We start from the raw sequence: 20,144 nt of genomic DNA on the forward strand, positions 1-20,144 counted from the left end.
ATTGAGAAGCCCTGGTCCCACTGACTTTTTTCCTAGGGTAGGACTGGGGACAGCCAGGCGGGGCCTCTGCGCCCCTTCTGCCCCAGGAGGAGGGGCGGGACTGCCTTGCCACACTTGAGGCTGTCTGTCCAGGGTTCAGGGCATGGATGGGGCACTGTTTCTCAAACGACTGGGGGCAAAGCCCCCCCCCCCCCCCCCAGGAACCCGCAGCTCCTTCCTCCAAAAGGAGGAGCTCCAGGCACCCGCGGCTAGGAGGGGGGCACAACTTTTCACGTTTCCCCCGCCTCAGTTCCTCGGGGAGGCCCCAGAGCAGCCGCCCTGATCAGTGTCCCTTCCCTGATCCGGCCCGGGCCTCTTGAACAAAGCCAGCCTCCCTCACCGCCCCCCACCCCCGTTCCCCCACCCTTTTCTCCTCCCCCAGCACACTCCTCGGCTCGCTCAGGGTCCTTAAATATCAGTCTCCCTGAGGTTGCTGTAGTCCGCCAGTTCGTAGGCCTGGCAGGTGGCGCCCTCGGCCACGTCGTGGGGGACTCCCAGGGACACCGCCTCCACCTCCGCCCGCAGGGTGCTGGCGGCCTCTGCGCGCGCGCTCCCGGCGCGGATCTTGTGCGACAGGCTGGAGACCTTGGCACGCAGCTGAGTGGTCGGTCTCCGGAACGGCCCGAGCAGCCGCCACTCGAGGAAGGCGCAGGACGGCTTTCGACGACCGGCGACGGGAGCCTGCGCCTCCGGCGTGTCGGGGGAGCCGGGGGCCGAGGGCGCGGTGAGGGCCAGCGGAGCCCCAGGGGGCGCGGCGTCGCGGCCGGGATCAAAGTCAGGGCGCGGGCCCGCGGTCGAGCCCCGCCAGTGGTGGCCATAGACGCGCCAGAGGGGACGGCGGCGCCGGCGACGCCGGCACTGGCAGCGCAGCAGGCGGAGGAAGGCGCGCTTGAACTCGCGGCTGGAGCAAGGGTAGATGAGCGGGTTTACGCAGCTGTTGAAATAGCCGAGCCAGAAGATGACCTTGAAGACGCCCTCCGACGGCTTCAGCTGCGGGAACAGGGAGCCTGGGGGAGGGAGGGACAGAGAGTCACGCCTGTTAGACGGAGACTTGGGGAGAGGGAAGCCTAGGTAGCCCCTGGGCGCAAAGGCGTCGTGAACTCGGGTCTCTCAAGGTCTCTCTCCCCAAGGGGTCCCTGGTATAATTCGAGGGGTCCATGAACTTGGATGAGGAAAAATCATTTTCCATTTTACTCACTTCTACCCGATACTGTTCATTTCCCTCAAGACGAGTGTCGGCAACAAACCTGCGCAGGAGGAGACGGAGCCATATGCAATCACGGTTCTTGGAGCTCAAAACGGGTGCAAGATTGGCAGTTTTCTAGGATTCGACCTGCTATGAGCAGTTCCTGCCAGATATTTTCCTGTCACATTCAATTGTTGCAGACGCTTTGAAACGCTGTCCACGCTGCTATTTGCAAACGACAGACATCCGAACGCACCCCTAGATCCTTTTACTGCCCTAACCTAGAAGCAAGTGACTTACTAACTCACAGATTTCATTCACAAATATTTTGATGTGTTCGACCAAATCAGTTTTCTTTGCAATTTCTTGTATTTTAGTTTATGCATTTGAAAGCATAACCCTGAGAAGGGCCCCCTGCCAAGCTTTGCCAGATGTGCAGGGCTGTCTGTGGCACTAAAAGGGTAAGCGCCTTTGAATTAAATATTGACCAAGGCTTGCCCCACGTCAGGCACTGTGCTGGGCTCACATCAAGCATGGCCACATTCCCTGAGCACCCATGGGCATAAACTATCAAGGAAATGAAGACAGGGTGATGGTAGTGCTCAGCATGGAGGCCGGGGGGCTTCCAGGGTTCTCAGAAGATGGACAGGAGTGTGGAGGAGATGAGGAGGGACAGAGGGAGACAGCAGAGGAGTGGACAGGTGGGCAAGAGGAGTACAAGTTGGGGGCCTGGGAATGTCCTGTGGGATACACCAAGAAAAACGTCATTTGGGACAGATGGTAAAGGGCCTGAAGTGCTGGGAATTTCCACATGTATTTGTGGGTAGTTGGGAGCCATGGATGTTTTCAAGCAGGTGAGAGACAAGAGCCTAGAATTAAGCCTCAGTAAATACAATGCCCGTGGCTGTTGGAACGGAGGTCAGTGGGGCCATCTCAGGGGAAGTGGTCAGGGAGGGCTACTGGGGGTAGCTTTGAGGGAGCTGAGTGCCAGGCAGGTAGGGGTGCGTGCACTAGGACCTGAGCTCTGTCAGAAAGATCCTCCTCCCTGCCCACTTCTCCCCTGTCATCCCCATCACTGACCTGAGGGGTCATGTCTTCAAAAGGCACACGACAAAACGTAAGGGCATGCATGATGCAGAAAGCCAAAGCCACTCTCGTTCTCACATCCTCAGCAGCTGCGCGGGAGGGGATGGTGACAGGGACATCCCACCAGGGGCAAAAGTTGCAGGTGCCTGTGAGACTGAGTGGGCCAGGGCCAGGGGGCCTTGACAAATCTTGGGCCATGCTCTCTCCTCCCTTGGCCCCCAGAGAAATGAGAGCAAGTCCCCTATTGAGGGGGCAGAGGCACCACGACCCCCTCTCTGACCTGGGAGCACTTGCCCATCACCCACCTCCTACCACATAGAGAATTCTCAGTGCCAAGACCCACGGTGGTGGTGGCAGTGGCAGAAGGAGAGTTGCCCAGCGTCATGAGGCACAGGCCATTGAGACCGCAGTCACGCAGCCCTGAGCAAGTCTCATGCTTTCTGCGAAATCCAGTAACACTTCTCTGGAAGGGATGTCGTGAAGATTCACGCATTTCAGGGCGCAGAACTTCGCAGGCTCTTAATAAACACTAGTGTTGCTTTACTTCCCCTCTCCCTCTTGGGTGGCTTTTGAGGGAGGACAGCTCCGCCCCGGGGAAGAGACCAGTTCCCGGATCTGGAGAGTAGCCAGAAACGGAAGCCAAGACCTGGTGGGTTTGGGGGAGGTGGGGGCATCTGTCAGCATATGCTGAGGAGGCAACTTCCCCCTGGGAGTGGAATTAGACAGTTGTCCCTGGCCCTGGGGGCCACCAGGGTTGACTTCAGCCCCCAGGAAGGTGGCCCTCTGAATAGCATCCCTCGGTGGCCGCAAAGTAAGACACAGTGCTGAAAATAACTCTGACTCAGGCCACGGTTCTTTTATATTTAGCCCAGGATGACAAATCAGCGGGCTATGCGTTCAGCTGCAAGCCCGGAGCCGGCCGAACAGCGCTGTTACCGGCGTGGTTTTTGCTCAGATTTGTGGGCGACACAGCATATTGTGAGGATGCCCTCAGCCATAATAAACACTATTCTATTTTATGCTCAAGCAACCTGTGCAGAAGCTTGCTGCAGACCTGGGATCTACACTCAGCCTTCCTGCCCCCAGATTTTCCTCCTTGTCCTGCTGAGCTTCTTGCCTTACTTTGGGCTTTGGAAGCAGACCCTGAGACAAGGATTCAAGGGCAAGTTGCTCATTGTGAACAACTGGGGTGCAATGCCACTGGGAGCTCTGGGACACCAGGAAGTCCAGGAACCTCAGAGTGGTCCCACCAGCGGGGTGAGGGAGGCGGGGTGTCTACACCCTCATTCATCAGGCATGGGTTGTGCTGCTCCCCGAGGTGTTCATTTCCCACGCTTCCTGCCTGCTGTGTGCGTGGATGATGAGAGTTTGGGTGGGTGGAGAAAGGCCCTGGGCAAAGATGTGGGCAGGTGTTGGGATGGAAATTGGCTGATGTGGCCTGAAGGTCCAGGGGATGGCATGGAGGGGACACTGACAGCATCTGGCGTTCCATGTGCTCTCTGCCCACTGTGCGCAGACATCTTGTCCTGAAAATACAGATGCCTGTGCATGGGTTCCGGCTTCCACAAGGAACAGCACCTCTGTCCCCTTCATGAGGGGCAGTTCTGAGCCTCACAGTCACCTCTGCTCAGAGGGCTGCAGTCTGCCCTGCCATGTCTCCCTGCTGTCCTGCCCATCCGCCCAACACTCTCTCATCAGCTTGAACCTCTGGCCAAGACCTCTGGGGTCCAAGGGGGCTGTGAACCCATCCCTGCCCTTGGCATGCATAGATGAAATGGGGAGCTGCCCCGAGACCCCTGAGGATGGGCACTTGGCTCATGGGCATTGTCCCTGCAATGCCACCCAGCCGTGGGGTCATCAGTGGACAAGCCCCTTTTCGGCCACTCCCAGCTTTCTGCTCCCCCAACCCCTGTGACTTGTGGTTACTTAGGCCAACCTTGCCTATATGCCTTCTCCTCTCTCTCCAGCGGCCTGGCACCCACCTGTGCCAGCCCCTGAGCCCAGCTACAGGAAAGCCCCAACAAGCAGTTGGGGGCTCTGAGACAAGGCCACTGTCCCTCAGTGCCTGGCAGCCCCCTTTCCTGCCCTGACCTGGCTCCCTCTCCCACAGCCTTCCCTGCCGGCAGAAAGCCCAGCCCCACTAACTCAACTTGGCAACTGTCACTAGAAACAGAGGCCTGTGTGGGGCAGCCTCCCTCAGCCTCCCACCGCTCCTCTGGCTCCCGGCTTCACACCCTTGCTCTCCTTTCTCTTATGGCTCCTACTTCCCTCAGCAGTCTTTCGTCTTCCTGTGCATCAGCTGAATGGCTGCGCTGACTTCTTGCCGCCCTCTGACCACAGTGGCCTCCCCAGGCTTGCCTGGGTGCATTTGCTCCTGCTCTTCCCAGATTGTACTGCCTCCTTCCACCTGTTAGTGCCAGCTCCAGCGACACCACCACCTGGAAGCCCTCTGCACACCACCCTTCCCAACCCCACAGTTAGGGGTACTTTCCCTATAGCACATCTTCTCATGTCTAAGTGCCAAGAACATAGCAGGCGACCATCAGTTTCCTGTCTACTTTATCTTTAAAAGAAAAAAAATGTTTATTTATTTAAGTAATCTGTATACCCAATGTAGGGCTTGAACTCATGATGCTGAGAACAAGAGTCAAATGCTCCTCCCAGATAAGCCAGTCAGGCACCACATGCCTATCTCATCTCTAAATGGTAAGCTCTCCACATGTACTTGGCCCATCATTGGCGCTTCATACATTCCAACCCCTCTCTCTGTCACACCCGGCATCCCATCCATCACCAACTCCTATTGGTCCTGGAATGCCCCTCCCCTTTATGCCACCCCCTGGTCTGATTATAGGATTATAAAAATAATCCTTTTATTATTATTATTATTATTTTTTAAGATTTTATTTATTTCTCTGACAGAGACAGATCACAAGTAGGCAGAGAGGCAGGCAGAGAGGAGGAAGCAGGCTCCCTGCCGAGCAGAGAGCCCGATGTGGGGCTCGATCCCAGGACCCTGAGATCATGACCTGAGCCAAAGGCAGAGGCTTTAACCCGCTGAGCCACCGAGGCGCCCCTCCTTTTATTATTTTCATTTTTATTTTTAAAGATTTACTCCTCTATCTTGGAGAGAGAAAGAGAGCATGAGCGAGGGGAGAGGGGGCAGAGGGAGAGAATCTCCAAGCAGCCGAGCTTGGAGCTGATGTGGGGCGATCCCACCACCCATGAGACCATGACCTGAGCCAAACCAAGAGTCAGATGCCCAACCAACCTAGCCACCCAGGCGCCCCTGGGGGGGGGGGCTTTTAAAAGATAAACCTGAGCATTTCCTTTCTTCACTTAAAACCTGTTTTCCACTGCGACTGCAGCTTCTCTTCCTCTCTTTCTTATCTGCACTTGGACCTTCTGCCCGCCCTTGGATTTCTCCTATCATCCCTGCTTAGCTGAGTCTCCTAGTCACTCACCCTCCCCACCCCCAACCCCTTGTACCCTTCTCAACCCTCCCATGTCCACCTCCTTCTGGATTTGGGCTGTACGTATTCACCCAGACTTGAACTCTGGAGTGATTTACCCACTCCCTGAATATGTTAGGGTTCCCGAACTCAGCTCTGTCTGGGGCTTCCCGGGACCTTGCTCCTCACCCTCAGCCTGCTTCCCGGGACCTTGCTCCTCACCCTCAGCCTGCTTCCCGGGACCTTGCTCCTCTATTTATTTAAGTAATCTGTATACCCAATGTAGGGCTTGAACTCATGATGCTGAGAACAAGAGTCAAATGCTCCTCCCAGATAAGCCAGTCAGGCACCGCATGCCTATCTCATCTCTAAATGGTAAGCTCTCCACATGTACTTGGCCCATCATTGGCGCTTCATACATTCCAACCCCTCTCTCTGTCACACCCGGCATCCCATCCATCACCAACTCCTATTGGTCCTGGAATGCCCCTCCCCTTTATGCCACCCCCTGGTCTGATTATAGGATTATAAAAATAATCCTTTTATTATTATTATTATTATTTTTTAAGATTTTATTTATTTCTCTGACAGAGACAGATCACAAGTAGGCAGAGAGGCAGGCAGAGAGGAGGAAGCAGGCTCCCTGCCGAGCAGAGAGCCCGATGTGGGGCTCGATCCCAGGACCCTGAGATCATGACCTGAGCCAAAGGCAGAGGCTTTAACCCGCTGAGCCACCCAGGCGCCCCTCCTTTTATTATTTTCATTTTTATTTTTAAAGATTTACTCCTCTATCTTGGAGAGAGAAAGAGAGCATGAGCGAGGGGAGAGGGGGCAGAGGGAGAGAATCTCCAAGCAGCCGAGCTTGGAGCTGATGTGGGGCGATCCCACCACCCATGAGACCATGACCTGAGCCAAACCAAGAGTCAGATGCCCAACCAACCTAGCCACCCAGGCGCCCCTGGGAGGGGGGGGCTTTTAAAAGATAAACCTGAACATTTCCTTTCTTCACTTAAAACCTGTTTTCCACTGCGACTGCAGCTTCTCTTCCTCTCTTTCTTATCTGCACTTGGACCTTCTGCCCGCCCTTGGATTTCTCCTATCATCCCTGCTTAGCTGAGTCTCCTAGTCACTCACCCTCCCCACCCCCAACCCCTTGTACCCTTCTCAACCCTCCCATGTCCACCTCCTTCTGGATTTGGGCTGTACGTATTCACCCAGACTTGAACTCTGGAGTGATTTACCCACTCCCTGAATATGTTAGGGTTCCCGAACTCAGCTCTGTCTGGGGCTTCCCGGGACCTTGCTCCTCACCCTCAGCCTGCTTCCCGGGACCTTGCTCCTCACCCTCAGCCTGCTTCCCGGGACCTTGCTCCTCTTCCCTCAGCCTGCTTCCCGGGACCTTGCTCCTCACCCTCAGCCTGATTCCCTGGACCATCTCCTTGAGCATTTACTCCACCCCTTTGCCTCTTCCGGAGCCGCCGATCACTTCCCATTTCACGCAGGAAACAGCAGTCAAGGAAGTTGCACACTTGCTCAAGCTTCCCTCACCTCGCCTCCTTAGTAAGAAGGAGGTCTCTCCTGCCCGGGGTCAGCATGCCTCCTTGTGTGGTGGTACGCTCCATCCATCGGTCCCCTTCAAGAGGATGCCCCTGTCCCATCTGCACCCTCTCTGCTGGGTCTCGGGCTACAACCTCATCCTTGGTCTCTTTTCTGCCCACACCTGCCTACTTCCCTTCCCCACCTGCTTTTCGCTGCTCTGCTGTAGAGCCCTGCTCCTCCTGTCCTGCGAACATGGATCTCATCCCCCCCGGACTCCTCTCGTCTCACCTGGTGCCATCTCATCTCCCAGGGTGCCACACTCTTGGATTTTCTACTCCGTAGCCATGCCCTCTGCTGCTGCTTCTGCACGTCCCCATTGCTAAATGTAAGAGTGCCCTTCTCAGAAGAGTCTGGAATCTCTTCCCTTCACATTCTCCTGGTGATTTCATCCCAGCTCATGGGTTTAAATACTGACTTCAGATGATAATGCCCCTAAGTTCTATCTCCAGCCCAGACCGTTCTCCTGAATTCCAGACTCAGGTCTAACTGCCTCCCAGACCTCTCCACTTGGGTGTCTACTGCCATGTCACACTTATCCTGACCTCATGAAGCTTACATTTCACTGGGCAAGGCTGGCAAGACATGGGATAAACAAGGAAAATGCAAACATATCAGATAATTAAATATGCTAAGGAGAAGCAAAGCAGGGGAAGAAGATAGGAGGTGTGTATTTGTGTGTCTGTGGGGGGTGGGATAGATTTTGGATAAGGTGGCCAGGAAAGCAGGACATCCTGCTGAGGATGTCACATTTGAGTGAAGGGCTGAATAGAGCATGTGGACAAATGGAGAGAAAAACCTTTTCAGGCAGTGAGAATAGCCAGTGCAAAGGCCCTGCAATGGCCCTGGCATGTTTGTAGAACAATGATGAGGGTAATGGTTACAGAAAGGAGTCACCGAGGGCAGAGAGGAAGGACACAAGGTCAGAACTCAATAGCTACCCTCCTCCCTGTGCTTATACCCTGCTTTGTATCCTCAACCCAGCAGCTAGAGCGATTCTTTAAAAATATAAATGGATGGGGCGCCTGGGTGGCTCAGTGGGTAAAAGCCTCTGTCTTTGGCTCAGGTCGTGATCCCAGGGTCCTGGGATCGAACCCCACATCGGGCTCTCTGCTCAGCAGGGAGCCTGCTTCTTCCTCTCTCTCTGCCTGCCTCTCTGCCCACTTGTGATAGAGATGTTGCTCTACAGACAGAGGTCTGTAAAATAAATGTATAAAATCTTTAAAAAAAATGGATCAAGTCACTCCTTAGGTTCCAAAACCCTCTAAGAGCTACCCTTCCCCCTCCCAGTAAAAGCCTACAACCTACACAGCTTGACATGTGGCCCCCCAACCCCTCTGCCATCCTCTCTTCCTAACCCCCCGACTCTATTCCAGCCATCCTGCCCTCCATTTTACTTCTTGGATATGCCAGACACACTCCCACTACAGGGCCTTTGCACTTGCTTTTCCTCATCATCTTCTTTGCCCAGATATCCACATGGCTCGTGAGCTCACCTTTGCAGTGAGGTCTCCCTGGCTTCCCACGTAAAACTGAGTTGCCCTCCCCAAACCCAGCACTTCCCATCCCCCTCAACTGGCTCTCCGTGGCACCTACCCGCCTCCTCCCGTACTGTTTGAGTTTTCATTTTGTCCAGCATCTCTGTCTGCCGCCAAGTCCCCAGGGCAGCACTTGTGCCTGTTTTGCTTGGCACTACGCTCCCATGGCCCTGAAGCCCTCCTGAGCACACTGAACACACAGTAGGTGCTGGACACTTGCCGAGTTTGCTCAGTGAGTCCCTCTTCTTTACTCTCCGTGTCCAACTGGCCATCATGCCAGGTGCCTTCGATTTTCTCTCTAGCAGGGTCCTTCCCTTCACCTCATTCTTGAGGCTTTTGCTTAGTCTGGCATCTCATTTTGTTTGCATGGCTGCGATGGCCCCCAAGGGTCCTGTGGCCTCTCCACTCCACACACAGCTGCTGGAGGCTTTTTCTAAAATTGGTTTCTCTCCTTAAACCTCTGAAAACTGCAAGTGGCTTCCAGCGGGTCTGAGGACTAACCCCAATCTTTCTTGTGTTGCAGTCAAGGCTTTTTAGAACCCAGTGCTGTCTATGCTCCCCTCCAGATTTGGCCACAAGCTGAGGGATGAAGCTGCGAGCAGGTCCTCCCACAGGGGGCTGGGCTTCTTCTGCCTTTCTGCTTGGCCCCAACTGTTTCGTCCTTCCCAGCCCTCGAGCCTTGGGGCTGGCGTCCTCCCCATCAAGCCTGGGTTACCTGCTCTTTTATGCAAGCCCGCATTTTAATAAAATTCGTTACTGCTCTATCTACCCTCCTAGATGATCAGTTTCTTGAAGGCAGCAATGAGACTGATGGCTGTTTTCATCCCAGCCTCTAACACAGGTGCCTGACCCAGAGGTGCCTGACCCTCAGCGGGGGCTGAGGGATCACCTCTAGGCACCTGAGAGGAGTAGTAAGAACACAGGTGGGAGATGAGCACAGACCCAACTCCTGCTTGCTTCTCTCTTCTCAGCCTTGCTCTCATGCGAGTGTCCCATCAGTCTTGCTCCCATCTGCTTTCCCCCATTTCCCATATTGGGGCACCTCGGTCAGGAGTCTAACCTAACGTTGAGTGGGGCTGGGTAGCCACTAGCCACAAAAGGAAGGGCCTCTCTCCTATGTCAACAGGTAGGCTCGTTCTGTGGCATGCTGGCTGTCGGGGGTGGGATATGCCAGACACACTGGCATGTTTGCAGAACAATGATAAGGGTAGTGGTTACAGAAAGGAGTCACCAAGGGCAGAGAGGAAGGACGCAAGGTCAGAACTCAATAGCTACCCTCCTCCCTGTGCTTCTACCCTGCTTTTTATCCTCAACCCAGCAGCTAGAGCGATTCTTTAAAAATATAAATGGATGGGGTGCCTGGGTGGCTCAGGATATCCTGAGTGGGATGGGATATCCAAGCCAGGCCCACACATTGTTGGGGAAACTGAGGCAGCCCGTGAGATTTTGCGTTTGCAGCCCTGATGATTACCAAGCCAGTCTCCATGCCTAAGGACCAGAGATGTCCAGGTCTAGGAGATGGAGATGCTACTGAGATGCTGGTTAGGCTAGAGGCGGCCGAGCTGGCCGAGCCCCGCTGGGGAATGACAGTTGTGAAGCCATGGGGCGGGCTGTGTGATTAACAGCTTTCTTCTGGCACCACCAGAAGGGAACTTGTTCTTGGCAGAAAGTCAGAATTCACAGCCAGGCTTGCTCATAACTTGCAGCCGACCATGAAATATCAGGCTGCACCCCAGCCTGCCCCTTTCCCACCCATTCCATCACTGGGGACTTTTCTATTCACAGGCAGCCTTTCTCTCTGGCCAGAGAGCTAGAGTGTAGTTAGAAATACCACATTCTCCTGGATAGTCAGGTGTCTTCTCACCAGTAGGTCTGGGAGAGAAGGAATTCCCTGCCCCATGCTGCCTTTCTCTCTCCCCCTTCTCTCAACTGCTTGCTCAGTGGCTCTGACTCTGAAGCTCAGTAGTTCCTCTGCCAAGAGAGCCTGGGACGTCTGCTGCCTGCAAACCTCTTTGCTATACTGTAAAGGGTCAAATAAACCTCTCTAATCAAGCACACTTGAGCTGAGACCTAGAGACCCCGAGGGGGGACTGAGCCACACAGCCACGTGAGGAAAGAGAATGCCAGACAGTGGAAGGGCATGTGCAAAGGCCCTGAAGCAACAGGGAACCTGAGATGTTGGAGGACAACCAAGAAGTTGGGATCACTGGAACAGAGAAGGGGAAGGGGAGAGTGGTAGGAGATAAGGCCATTTTGAAGTGGGCACAATCATGGAAGGCTGTCAGGAAGAGGTGACCGCGCTAGGGGCCTGGTCTCTGATGGATTGTTGAGAACATGAAGGGGTGATGTGAGGGCACCATGGGGCCAGCTGTGTCAAGCCAATTCTCTTGAATTCCTTGCAGTGCCAGTTTTCCTTGGTGAGAGGTAATCGGCGGATACTCTGGCTCAAGATGGACTGGGAATAGATCAGAAATCCCGTGCCCCCGTGTTTGCCTTAGGACCCATGAACTCTGTGGGGCTGGCAGAAAACTATTTGTCTGGCCCTGGATGCCCTTCTGCAGTTGGGGGGATGTGGGCGGAGGGGCGGCTCCTAGGAACATCCCGTCAGTGGTGTATTTTTTTTTTTTTTTTACAAAAAAATAAAATGTACTAGCTCTGTCTGCTAATTCAGGGGCCAACTCAGTCTCACTGAGCAGCTGAGAGCTCAGACGGTGATCTTTAAATGATCATTTGCCACTAAAAGAGACCGAGGCTCTTTGAAGAAATGGCTGCTTCCAGGTTCTGGGGTAAGAGAAGTACGAGCAGAGCCCAAGACGTCTTATCAGGTACCTGAGCCGCTAACCACTCGTAACAGCACAAAAGGGAAGAGTTCTTGGCCCAAACACTGAAGCTTACTCTGATTGAGCCGGTTCACAGGAAGTACACCGACCAGAGGGACACACTGAATGGCCCCACGGGGACACAGACTCCAGACCGTGGGCACCTGTTTGGGACACATGATCTGGTTTCTTCACTAAGTAAATTGCAAGGAAAAGGTGGGAGGAGGGGAATCTTACCAATTAAAGAGACCAAGTGGGCAAATCAACCACATGCAATACGCGTACCTTTCTCAGATCCTGAGTCAAACAAATGATACATATATGAGGCGACTGGCAACATCTGAACACTAGGAAGACCATATTTGCCCTTAAACAACTATTTCTATGTGTTATAATGGGTTGTGGTTATTTTTTTCAAAAAAACTTGTGTTCTAGAAATATATATTGAAGAATTTACAGATGAACTAATAAGGCTTCTGGATGTTCTTCAAAATAACCCTCAAAACCAAACCAAAACAAAACAGAATAATCCTCAGTGCTGGGATGGTGGGTGGAGGTTGGGATGCACCAAGGCTGGGCTTGGGTTGACATTGTGGAAGCTGGGTCCTTGGAATCAAAGAGAACAATGGCAGGGGCTGGGGGGAGGGGGGCTAGGGATCTGCTGATCCATCAGCATAAATGAAGTTTCACTTAAGATGAATACATTCTAGAGCTCTACTGTGCAACACTGTGTCTACAGTTAACATAGTGCATTGTACACGTCAAAACTTGCTAAAAGTGTAGATCTCATGTTAAGTGTTCTTATCCGAATAAAAGAAAACCAAAAAGAAAGAGGGGTACTGTGCTTTACCACTCAGACCCTTGGCATGGGGGGATGTGAAAAGGCTATGGGATCCACCACTTCCGCCTTCTACATATGTTTACTGAGCACCTACTACGTGCCAGGTGCCACAAAGGCACAGTTAGGAGATGTGATGCCAGCCCTTTTTTCAGGCTTTCGGGCCAGGGGATATTTAATGGCACTGCTGAGGACCTGCCACCAAGCATCCCTTACCAGTCCCCCTGTGACTGTAAACCCCTGTGCGACCTCAGGGAACATTTGCAGAGGAGTCCTTTGGCATTTGGCCAACGCTCAGATGCACATGAGGAATCGACCCCCTCTAGCCGGCTGCGCACGCATGTTTGCCAGTCTGGACATCGACTCCTCAGCGTGGCTCGAGCCTGTCTTCTGCCTCCTCCCGCCTTCTCTTTTTCTAATTCAGGCATCGGATAATGACAGTCAAGTTATAAAGTTTTAAGAGTATAGCTTGATGACTTACATATGCACATGCTAATGTAGTCCCTGCCCAGACCAAGATCTAGAACATTCTCAACCCTTCGGAAGGTTTCTTTGCTCCCTCTTCCAGCCAATGCGTATACCCACCAACCTGACTTTAATCATCAACTAGTTTTGCTGGTTTCTGAACTTCGTATACACAGAATCGTGTAGATTGTGTTCTTTTAATTTCAGATCTGGCTCAGTTGGTCCAGCATAGTGTCCCTGAAATCCATCCACATTGCGTTATTTTTCCTAGCTGTATAGTAGTTCAGCAAATTTAACAACACAGCACAATTTATTTACTCCACCTGTTGATGGCATCCTGTCTCATCTCGGGACTCCTCTTGCCATGGACTCTCCACTTCATGCCTCCCAGGCCACAGGCCCCCCTACTTTTCTACGTCCGTATATGTATAATTTCCTCTGTCCTGCCGCTTTGTGATATGTGTAAGAATACTAGCAATTACAATGTCCTGTGATCAAAGCACGTACAGAATATTTGGGGAGCAGGAAGGAGCCCCTAACTAAATCCAGGGGTGGGCAGGGTGGCGATATCACAGGGCCGAGCCTGACCGGCTGGGAAGAAGGCCCAAGTATGGCTCACAGATGGCTAGATGTGGGGTCTGGGACAGCAGCTGGGCTGTCCCAGGACTTCTGACATCAGCCTCTAGACAGCTTGCCCACCTTGAGGCGTGTTTGGGAGGGCGCCATGGGCTGTGAGCCTCTGAGGCTACTTTGCACGAGTGAGCACATTCGAAGGCCAATCAGGCTCAGTGACCTGCCCAGTGGAAGGGAGCTTGGAGTGCAGCCCAGGAATAATGGGGGGGGGGCTGTCATGTCTGTGTGTGTGTGTGTTCCAGGGGACAGGTCCACCTCTGGGGATGGCTAAGGGGGCACCTGAGCCTGACGCAGTGAAGTGTCACTGCCATGACAGCCGCAAGAGAAGATGCATCTGGAGGTGCCTGGGAGAGGAAGGGAGCTCTTGTGCAGATGGGCACTTGCTGGGGCAAGGTTTCTCCCCAGTTTCTCTGTTCCCCTCTTGGGGGCAGGGATTTCTGCCCCCAAAGGCTGGCCCAGACCTCTGGGGGTGAGAGGCCTACCGCACGAAGTGTCCTAGGGCAGAGGCTTTCATCAGGGGCCCTTCCCACCCGCCGCACCCCTACCAAACCCCCTTTCCCCAGGGAAGTCCTCAGGCCAGAACTGCTGCCCCTCTCCATATGTGCATTCTGTAAGTTTCGGGTCCTCTAGATGTCAGAAGGGATTTTACATGACATCCTGTGATTTTCTAAGGCACCCAGTTCCACGTCAGCTTGCTGAGGTGAGAGCAGGGGTTGCTTGCCTGTCTTGGGAAGGGCTGCCAAGAGCCCCTCCTCCAAAGGCCCCAAGGATTGGTGACCCTATATTCTGTCATTCAGCCTGGAACACCTTTGAGGGTGAAAGGGGAGCATTGCTAGTAATCATACCACTCGGCAGGCATAACCGGGCTGTCCTGGGCACATCAGGGGGCGTGGGCACGCTGATGGAGTGAATAGCTCAGGCAGGTGGGGACCCCCTCATGAGGGCAAGTGACGCGTCTTGCATCCACACACAGCTCCCTGGGTGCCCTGGAAGGAGCCAAGACCTTCCTTCCTGGCCTTGTTGACTGGCGTCTCAGGGTCAGACAGGTGACAGACTACGGCTGTGGCTCGTGCTTCTACTTGGTTTTGAGTGTGGACAAGGGGGGAGGGGCACCCTGGGTCTGTTGGACAGCCCCTGGGTTGTGGCCTTACTAGGTGCCTTCATTTCCATGGGCTAGAGCCCTGGCTGGCACACACTGCTCTTTCTCAAGCCCTCCACCTCTGGTGCTCATCACACCTGGCCTGGGAACAATGGTCCAGGAGAAGGGAGATGCCACTCTTTCTGGTGGCCCCCTTCTCGACCTCTTTCTGGTTCCTTCAAAGTGGGTGCTCCCCAAAGCTCTACCCCTAGCCCCGCTCTTCTCTTTGTCTCTCCATCCCCTTTCTGTCCCCATGCTCCTGCTTCGGCAACCACCCCCTTCTTGGTCCCCTTTATCTAAGGACTCAACCTCCTCCACCCTGACCATATCTTGGCACACCCATACCAGCATATGCCAGCCCTTTGGATTCCACATTCCTCCCCAGAGTTGATGCTCTGAATTGTCTCTGCTCCTTCAAAGGAACTTCCCTTCTCCCAGGCCTGGGCCCAGTGCTGGGGGGTCTCAGGACCTCCTGGTTGGTTCTCATTTCTGCACAGCCCTCAAGCCACTGCCACCCCCACTGCAGGCTCTGCCCTCCCAGCCACACCATGGCAGAGGCAAGATCGGAATATTCTGTCTCCCTGCTTGGCCTCTGTCCTGGTTGCTCACTGTTGCCAGAGTCCACTCAATTCGGCGCCACCCGTGGCCCTGGGCTCTGCTCTTGGGCTCGGGAGGCTGGGCACAAACCAGATTGGTAGGAAGGAAGAGACAAGGACACGCCGGGGGGCCCCATGCCAAGTGTGAGAAGCAGCAGAGATGGAGGGATTGAAAAAGAGCCAAAGACCATGGAAATTTAGGGATGACTTCCTGGAAGAGGAGCACATGCTCTAAACCTCAAAACACCCCCCCCCAAACAACAACAACAAAACCCCAAACCAAAAAACCCAAAAACAAAAAACAAAAACAATAGGAGCCCTTTGCAGTGTTGACTGGAACTGTGAAAACTATGAAAAATCAAATGCTCAGCACAAGACTGCGTAACATCCCATGGAATATTCTCGAATGGAATACTGTACTGCTGCTACAGTGAACCAGCTCAGGTAAATCTCGGAGAGGTAATGTTGCATGAGAAAGGCAAACTGAAGAACGGTGTGCACGGCATACTGCCAATTCTACACACCCTAAAGGCAGACGAGACAATACTATACATTACTATGGATACAGATATTTGCGGTAAGAGTATAAAGAGATGAATGGGGTGACAGACTCCAGGTTTACCTCTGGGGAGGGAGGGAGCAGAGGAGGAAGGGACCGCAGGAGGGAACTTACTTTTGTCTGTGTTCTATTTCTTTGAAAAGAGAAACAGAGAAAGGGATCTGAGGCAAATATGGGAACATGTGAACAGCTGTTCTGTATGGGTGATTATGGGTACAGGGACCCTTGGCCTAGCATTTTCTTGTTATCTGTGCATCATTCTGTAACTGGAAATTTTAAAAGAAGTTAAAAGAACATAATGGGAGGTGGCCTTCTGTTCACAGCTTGATCATTCCCTATTGGGGGGCAGTGTGAAGTGGGGGGCGGGGGGGAATGAGGGCACCCAGGGTGGGGTATGGGTGGGCATGGATAAGGCAGGGGTTGGTTGGTGGGAGAAAGGAGCCTGAGTGGGGAGCTTTGTGGGGAGGGTACTAAATCTGGGGCAGGTTTCTAAAGGAGGGGGGACACACTGACTTTCTCCTGCCTGCCTACTTGGCCCCCAAGTGTGTTGCTTAGTGTCCATGCCTCCCTACACCCTCACAGCGGCCTCTGGCTGGCTGATTTTCAAGTCAGTGATGTACTCAGAGTGACTACTACAAAAGCATTAGCTCGCAGGGTGCTCGTGACAAGCAATGGTTAGATTTACATACAGCAGCTTCCTGAATTCTCACGGCGGGTCCTCAGGTGGGCACTGCTATCATCACCACGACCTTGATTTTCTAGACGAGGACGCAGAGGCACAGAGAGGTTCGGGAACTTGCCCAAAATTCCAGAGCCAGTCGGAGCAAAGCTAGAATTTGAACCCAGGCTGTCTGGTGCCAGAGCCTGTGGTCCTTGTTGTGCCACATTGTTCCTCCTATGCCAGGCGCTGTGCCGGCACTGTGGATTTGATAATGACCCCAGGCCCTGCCCTTGAAGAGCTTTGGGGCCAGTGCAGGGGCGGGACACCAAACAAGCAGCACGCAGGAGACAGTAAAGAAAGAGAAACTTGAACCCCAAGGGAGAGAGACCAGAGAAGGACACACGGAGGCTGAGGCATCAGGGAAGACCTCTCTGAAGAGGGGACATTTAAATGGAGACCTAAAGTTAGCCAGGAGGGGTTGTGGAGGGCAGGTGAGATGGAGGGACGAGCAAGTGCAGGAGCAGGAGCCCCATATAGGTAAGGAACCGGAATAGGGTCAGAGGAGCCAAAGCATTCAACAAATAAGGGGCAGGGAAGCAAAGCCATGAGGCCGTCACCCGGGGCCCTGCTTCCAGGAGGGGAAGCACATGTTCGGGTTTGCCCCCACTGTCCCGGTTTGTGCCTGGGATCCCAGCATAAATATTCATAACATCTCGTTTTGGTTTGGACAATAATAAATTTGAAGGTCACCCTCTCACAGGCCATGGTGGAGAGTCTGGATTTTGTTCCCAGGGCAGCTGGAAAGCATGGAGGGGTTTTAACGGACAGTAACATTCTAATTTATAATATACGTTCACCATGGCCGCTGTGTGGAGAGGGCCTGCAGGGGAGTAGGAGGGAAGCCGTTGTCCCCTTCCTGACTCCGCTGCACAGTGTGGAAGGAGCGAGGCCTGGGAAAGACAGGGGAGGCCCAGCTTGAGCCAGCTGAGGTTGCAGCCATGGGCAAAATGACTCAGGGCAAATACGTCCCCAGAGACGATGCTCCCCTTCTCCTCCCTATGCTGACCTGGCCCCGAGGTTTCCAGGAGGGACCTTCAGGGGGTGGGACGAAGCCCCTGAGAACAGCCACCTACCTCCCAGGACTGCAGGGAAGCTGCTGAGAGAACCAGGAAAGTTCTCAAGAGAGCTAAAGGACTCAGTCAATGTCAGAAGCAATGATGAACGATATTAACTTTGCATTTGATAATTTGTCCCTATCCCTTTCCTTCTGATCCCACACAGCCCCCTCCCCACCTACAAGAAGAGATTTCAGAAGTGAGAGCCCAGTGCATTCACAGACACCAGGAAGCGAGGGTCTCCCGGCCATCTGAAACTGAATGAGTTCCTGGAGAAAGTAGGTGGCTTCGAGTCCCTGCTGATGTACGGGCTTGGGACACCTGCATGGACTCTGCCCCCACCACTGGGTGCTGGCATTTGTGTCTGTGAATGTGTGTGTGTGTGTGTGTGTGTGTGTGTGTGTGTGTGTGTGTCGGGTGGGGTATTTAGAGGAACATGTACACTGCTGACCACATCCTATGGAGCAGACTTCTGCACAGATGCCACAGATCTCTTATATTTAGGGGTTTGGGAGTGTGAAAAAAAACCCTGGGCTTGTCATGGACGTCGAGAGGGGAAGGACAGAAGTTCAAAGCTTTCAAAACGAATCCTGCAAGCACGAGGGGCCTCTCTTTTGTCGACCACAAAGCGCACCTGCCTAAGACACCAGCGAGGTTGCTAAGTCAACCTTGTGTGCCCAGGTGGAGAGTCACCTTCCGCCTGGGAAGGCCATCCCAGTCTGGGTGCCGGGAAGGCAAAGCCGCAGGCTCAAGGAGCAAAGGAAGGGGCTGGTGGGAGACGGGTCACTCACCAAGCGGTAGGACGAAGAAGAAGGGGAACCAGCAGAGCACGAAGACGCCCACGACGATGGCCAGCGTCTTGGCCGCCTTCTTCTCGCGGGAGAACTTGAGCAGGCGCACGGACAGGGAGCTGCGGAAGGTGTGGCCCTTGGCGCTGCGTGGGCCGTGCGTCCCGTCGGCGGCGCCCGTGCTGGCTCCGCGACAATGGATGCGCAGCACCACCTCGGAGGCCTTGCCGCGCTCTCGCTTGACGCCCGCCTCAAGGCTGCGCGTGGTGCTCCGCGCTACCACGTACACGCGGCAGTACATGACCACGATGACGGCCATGGGCAGGTAGAAGGAGCACACAGAGGAGAAGACGGCGTAGCCTGCCTCCTCCGTGATGCCGCAGAAGCGCTCGTCAGGGGGCACGGGCTCCTTCCAGCCCAGCAGGGGCCCCACGGACACCACGAGGGCCACGGCCCAGAGCAGGGCCAGGATGGCGGCCGCCTTGCGCTCGGTCATGATCGCGGGGTATTTGAGCGAGTGGCGCACGCCCACATAGCGGTCCACCGAGATGGTGCAGAGGCTGAGGATGGAGGCGGTGCAGCACAGCACGTCCACGGCGGCCCACACGTCGCAGAAGGCCCGGCCGAAGGCCCAGAAGCCCAGTACCTCCATGGTGGCCGAAAAGGGCAGCACCGTGGCGCTCAGCAGCAGGTCGGCCACGGCCAGGTTCACGATAAAATAGTTGGTGACTGTCTGCAAGTGGCGGTTGCAAGCCACCGAGAGGATGACCAGCAGGTTGCCCGCCACAGCCGTGAGGATGAAGGCGGCCAGGAAGACGCCCACGCCCACGCCCTGCGCGCTCACCACCAGCCCCCCGACGGCCGCTGTGCCGTTCACCTCGCCGCCCGCGCCCGCGCCCCCCGGCTCCCCGGCGGAGCTCTGGTTGTCCTCGCCGCCGCCCGCTCCCACCACGCCGCCGCCGCCGCCGGCCGCGGCTCCCGGCACGCCGCCCACCGCCGGGCCCTCCGAGGCTGCCGCGCCGCCCGCGCCGCCCCCGCCGCCGCCCGCGCTGGAGCCCCCCGCGCTGCTGTCAGGGCGGGGTCCCTCGAAACTGACGCTCAGGAGGTCGCGGAAAGTCATCTCAGCGCGCGGCCGTCGGGGGCCGGGCCCGGGCGCAGGACAGGCGGCTGGCCAGGAGAGGGGCCCCGGGCATAGCCGTGGGGCTCCGGCTGCAGCCCGGCGCGCGGGTCCCGTCGGGGTCCTGCCGGAGTTCCTGTAGCGCCCAGCGCCGCTGTCCGCGAGCGGAGCGGGGCCGGCCGGGGTTGCGGCCGGGGCTCCCGAGGCTGGCGGCGGAGTCGGACCGGAGAGCCGGGGCTGGAGACGCGCGCTGCTCTCTGAGCGTGCCCAGGCGAGCGGGCAGAGCGGCAGCTCAGGGGCCGGGCAGTGCAGGCAAAGCCACTGCGGCGCTCTCGACCCGGCGCGGGGGGCGGGACGGAGGAGGGGCAGCGCAGGGAAGGAGGAGGGGGCGGCCGGCGCCGAGGGAGGGGGCGCCCCACGCTCTGGGAGAAGGGGCAGCGCGAGTCGGGCGATCAGCAATTCCGGGGTCCGGAGGGGTCGCGGCGCTGGCGCCCGCTTCCACCCCGCGGCAGCCACCC

General features: G+C 55.3%; 1 protein-coding gene across 1 annotated transcript; it reads right to left on the minus strand.

Moving 5' to 3' along the window:
• Nucleotides 1–447: 447 nt before the first annotated feature.
• LOC111141765 (adrenoceptor alpha 1D) lies at nucleotides 448–19,629 on the minus strand. The gene is made up of 2 exons (XM_022494569.1): nucleotides 18,513–19,629; nucleotides 448–1,046 (listed from the first exon to the last, which is right to left on the minus strand). The coding sequence occupies exons 1-2, from the start codon at nucleotides 19,627–19,629 to the stop codon at nucleotides 448–450; spliced, it is 1,716 nt and encodes a 571-aa protein (XP_022350277.1).
• Nucleotides 19,630–20,144: the final 515 nt, after the last annotated feature.

This window comes from Enhydra lutris, unplaced genomic scaffold (assembly GCF_002288905.1).
Source record: "Enhydra lutris kenyoni isolate GAN:26980312 unplaced genomic scaffold, ASM228890v2 scaffoldscaffold6, whole genome shotgun sequence".
In the NCBI taxonomy this organism is placed as follows: Eukaryota; Metazoa; Chordata; class Mammalia; order Carnivora; family Mustelidae; genus Enhydra; species Enhydra lutris.

Excerpts from the sequence above, each read along its gene's own strand:
- LOC111141765 (XM_022494569.1), bottom strand. The coding sequence starts at position 19,629 with ATGACTTTCCGCGACCTCCTGAGCGTCAGTTTCGAGGGACCCCGCCCT. Across the intron at positions 1,047-18,512 it reads CTTCTTCGTCCTACCGCTTG|GCTCCCTGTTCCCGCAGCTG; the intron begins GTGAGTGACCCG and ends TCCCTCCCCCAG.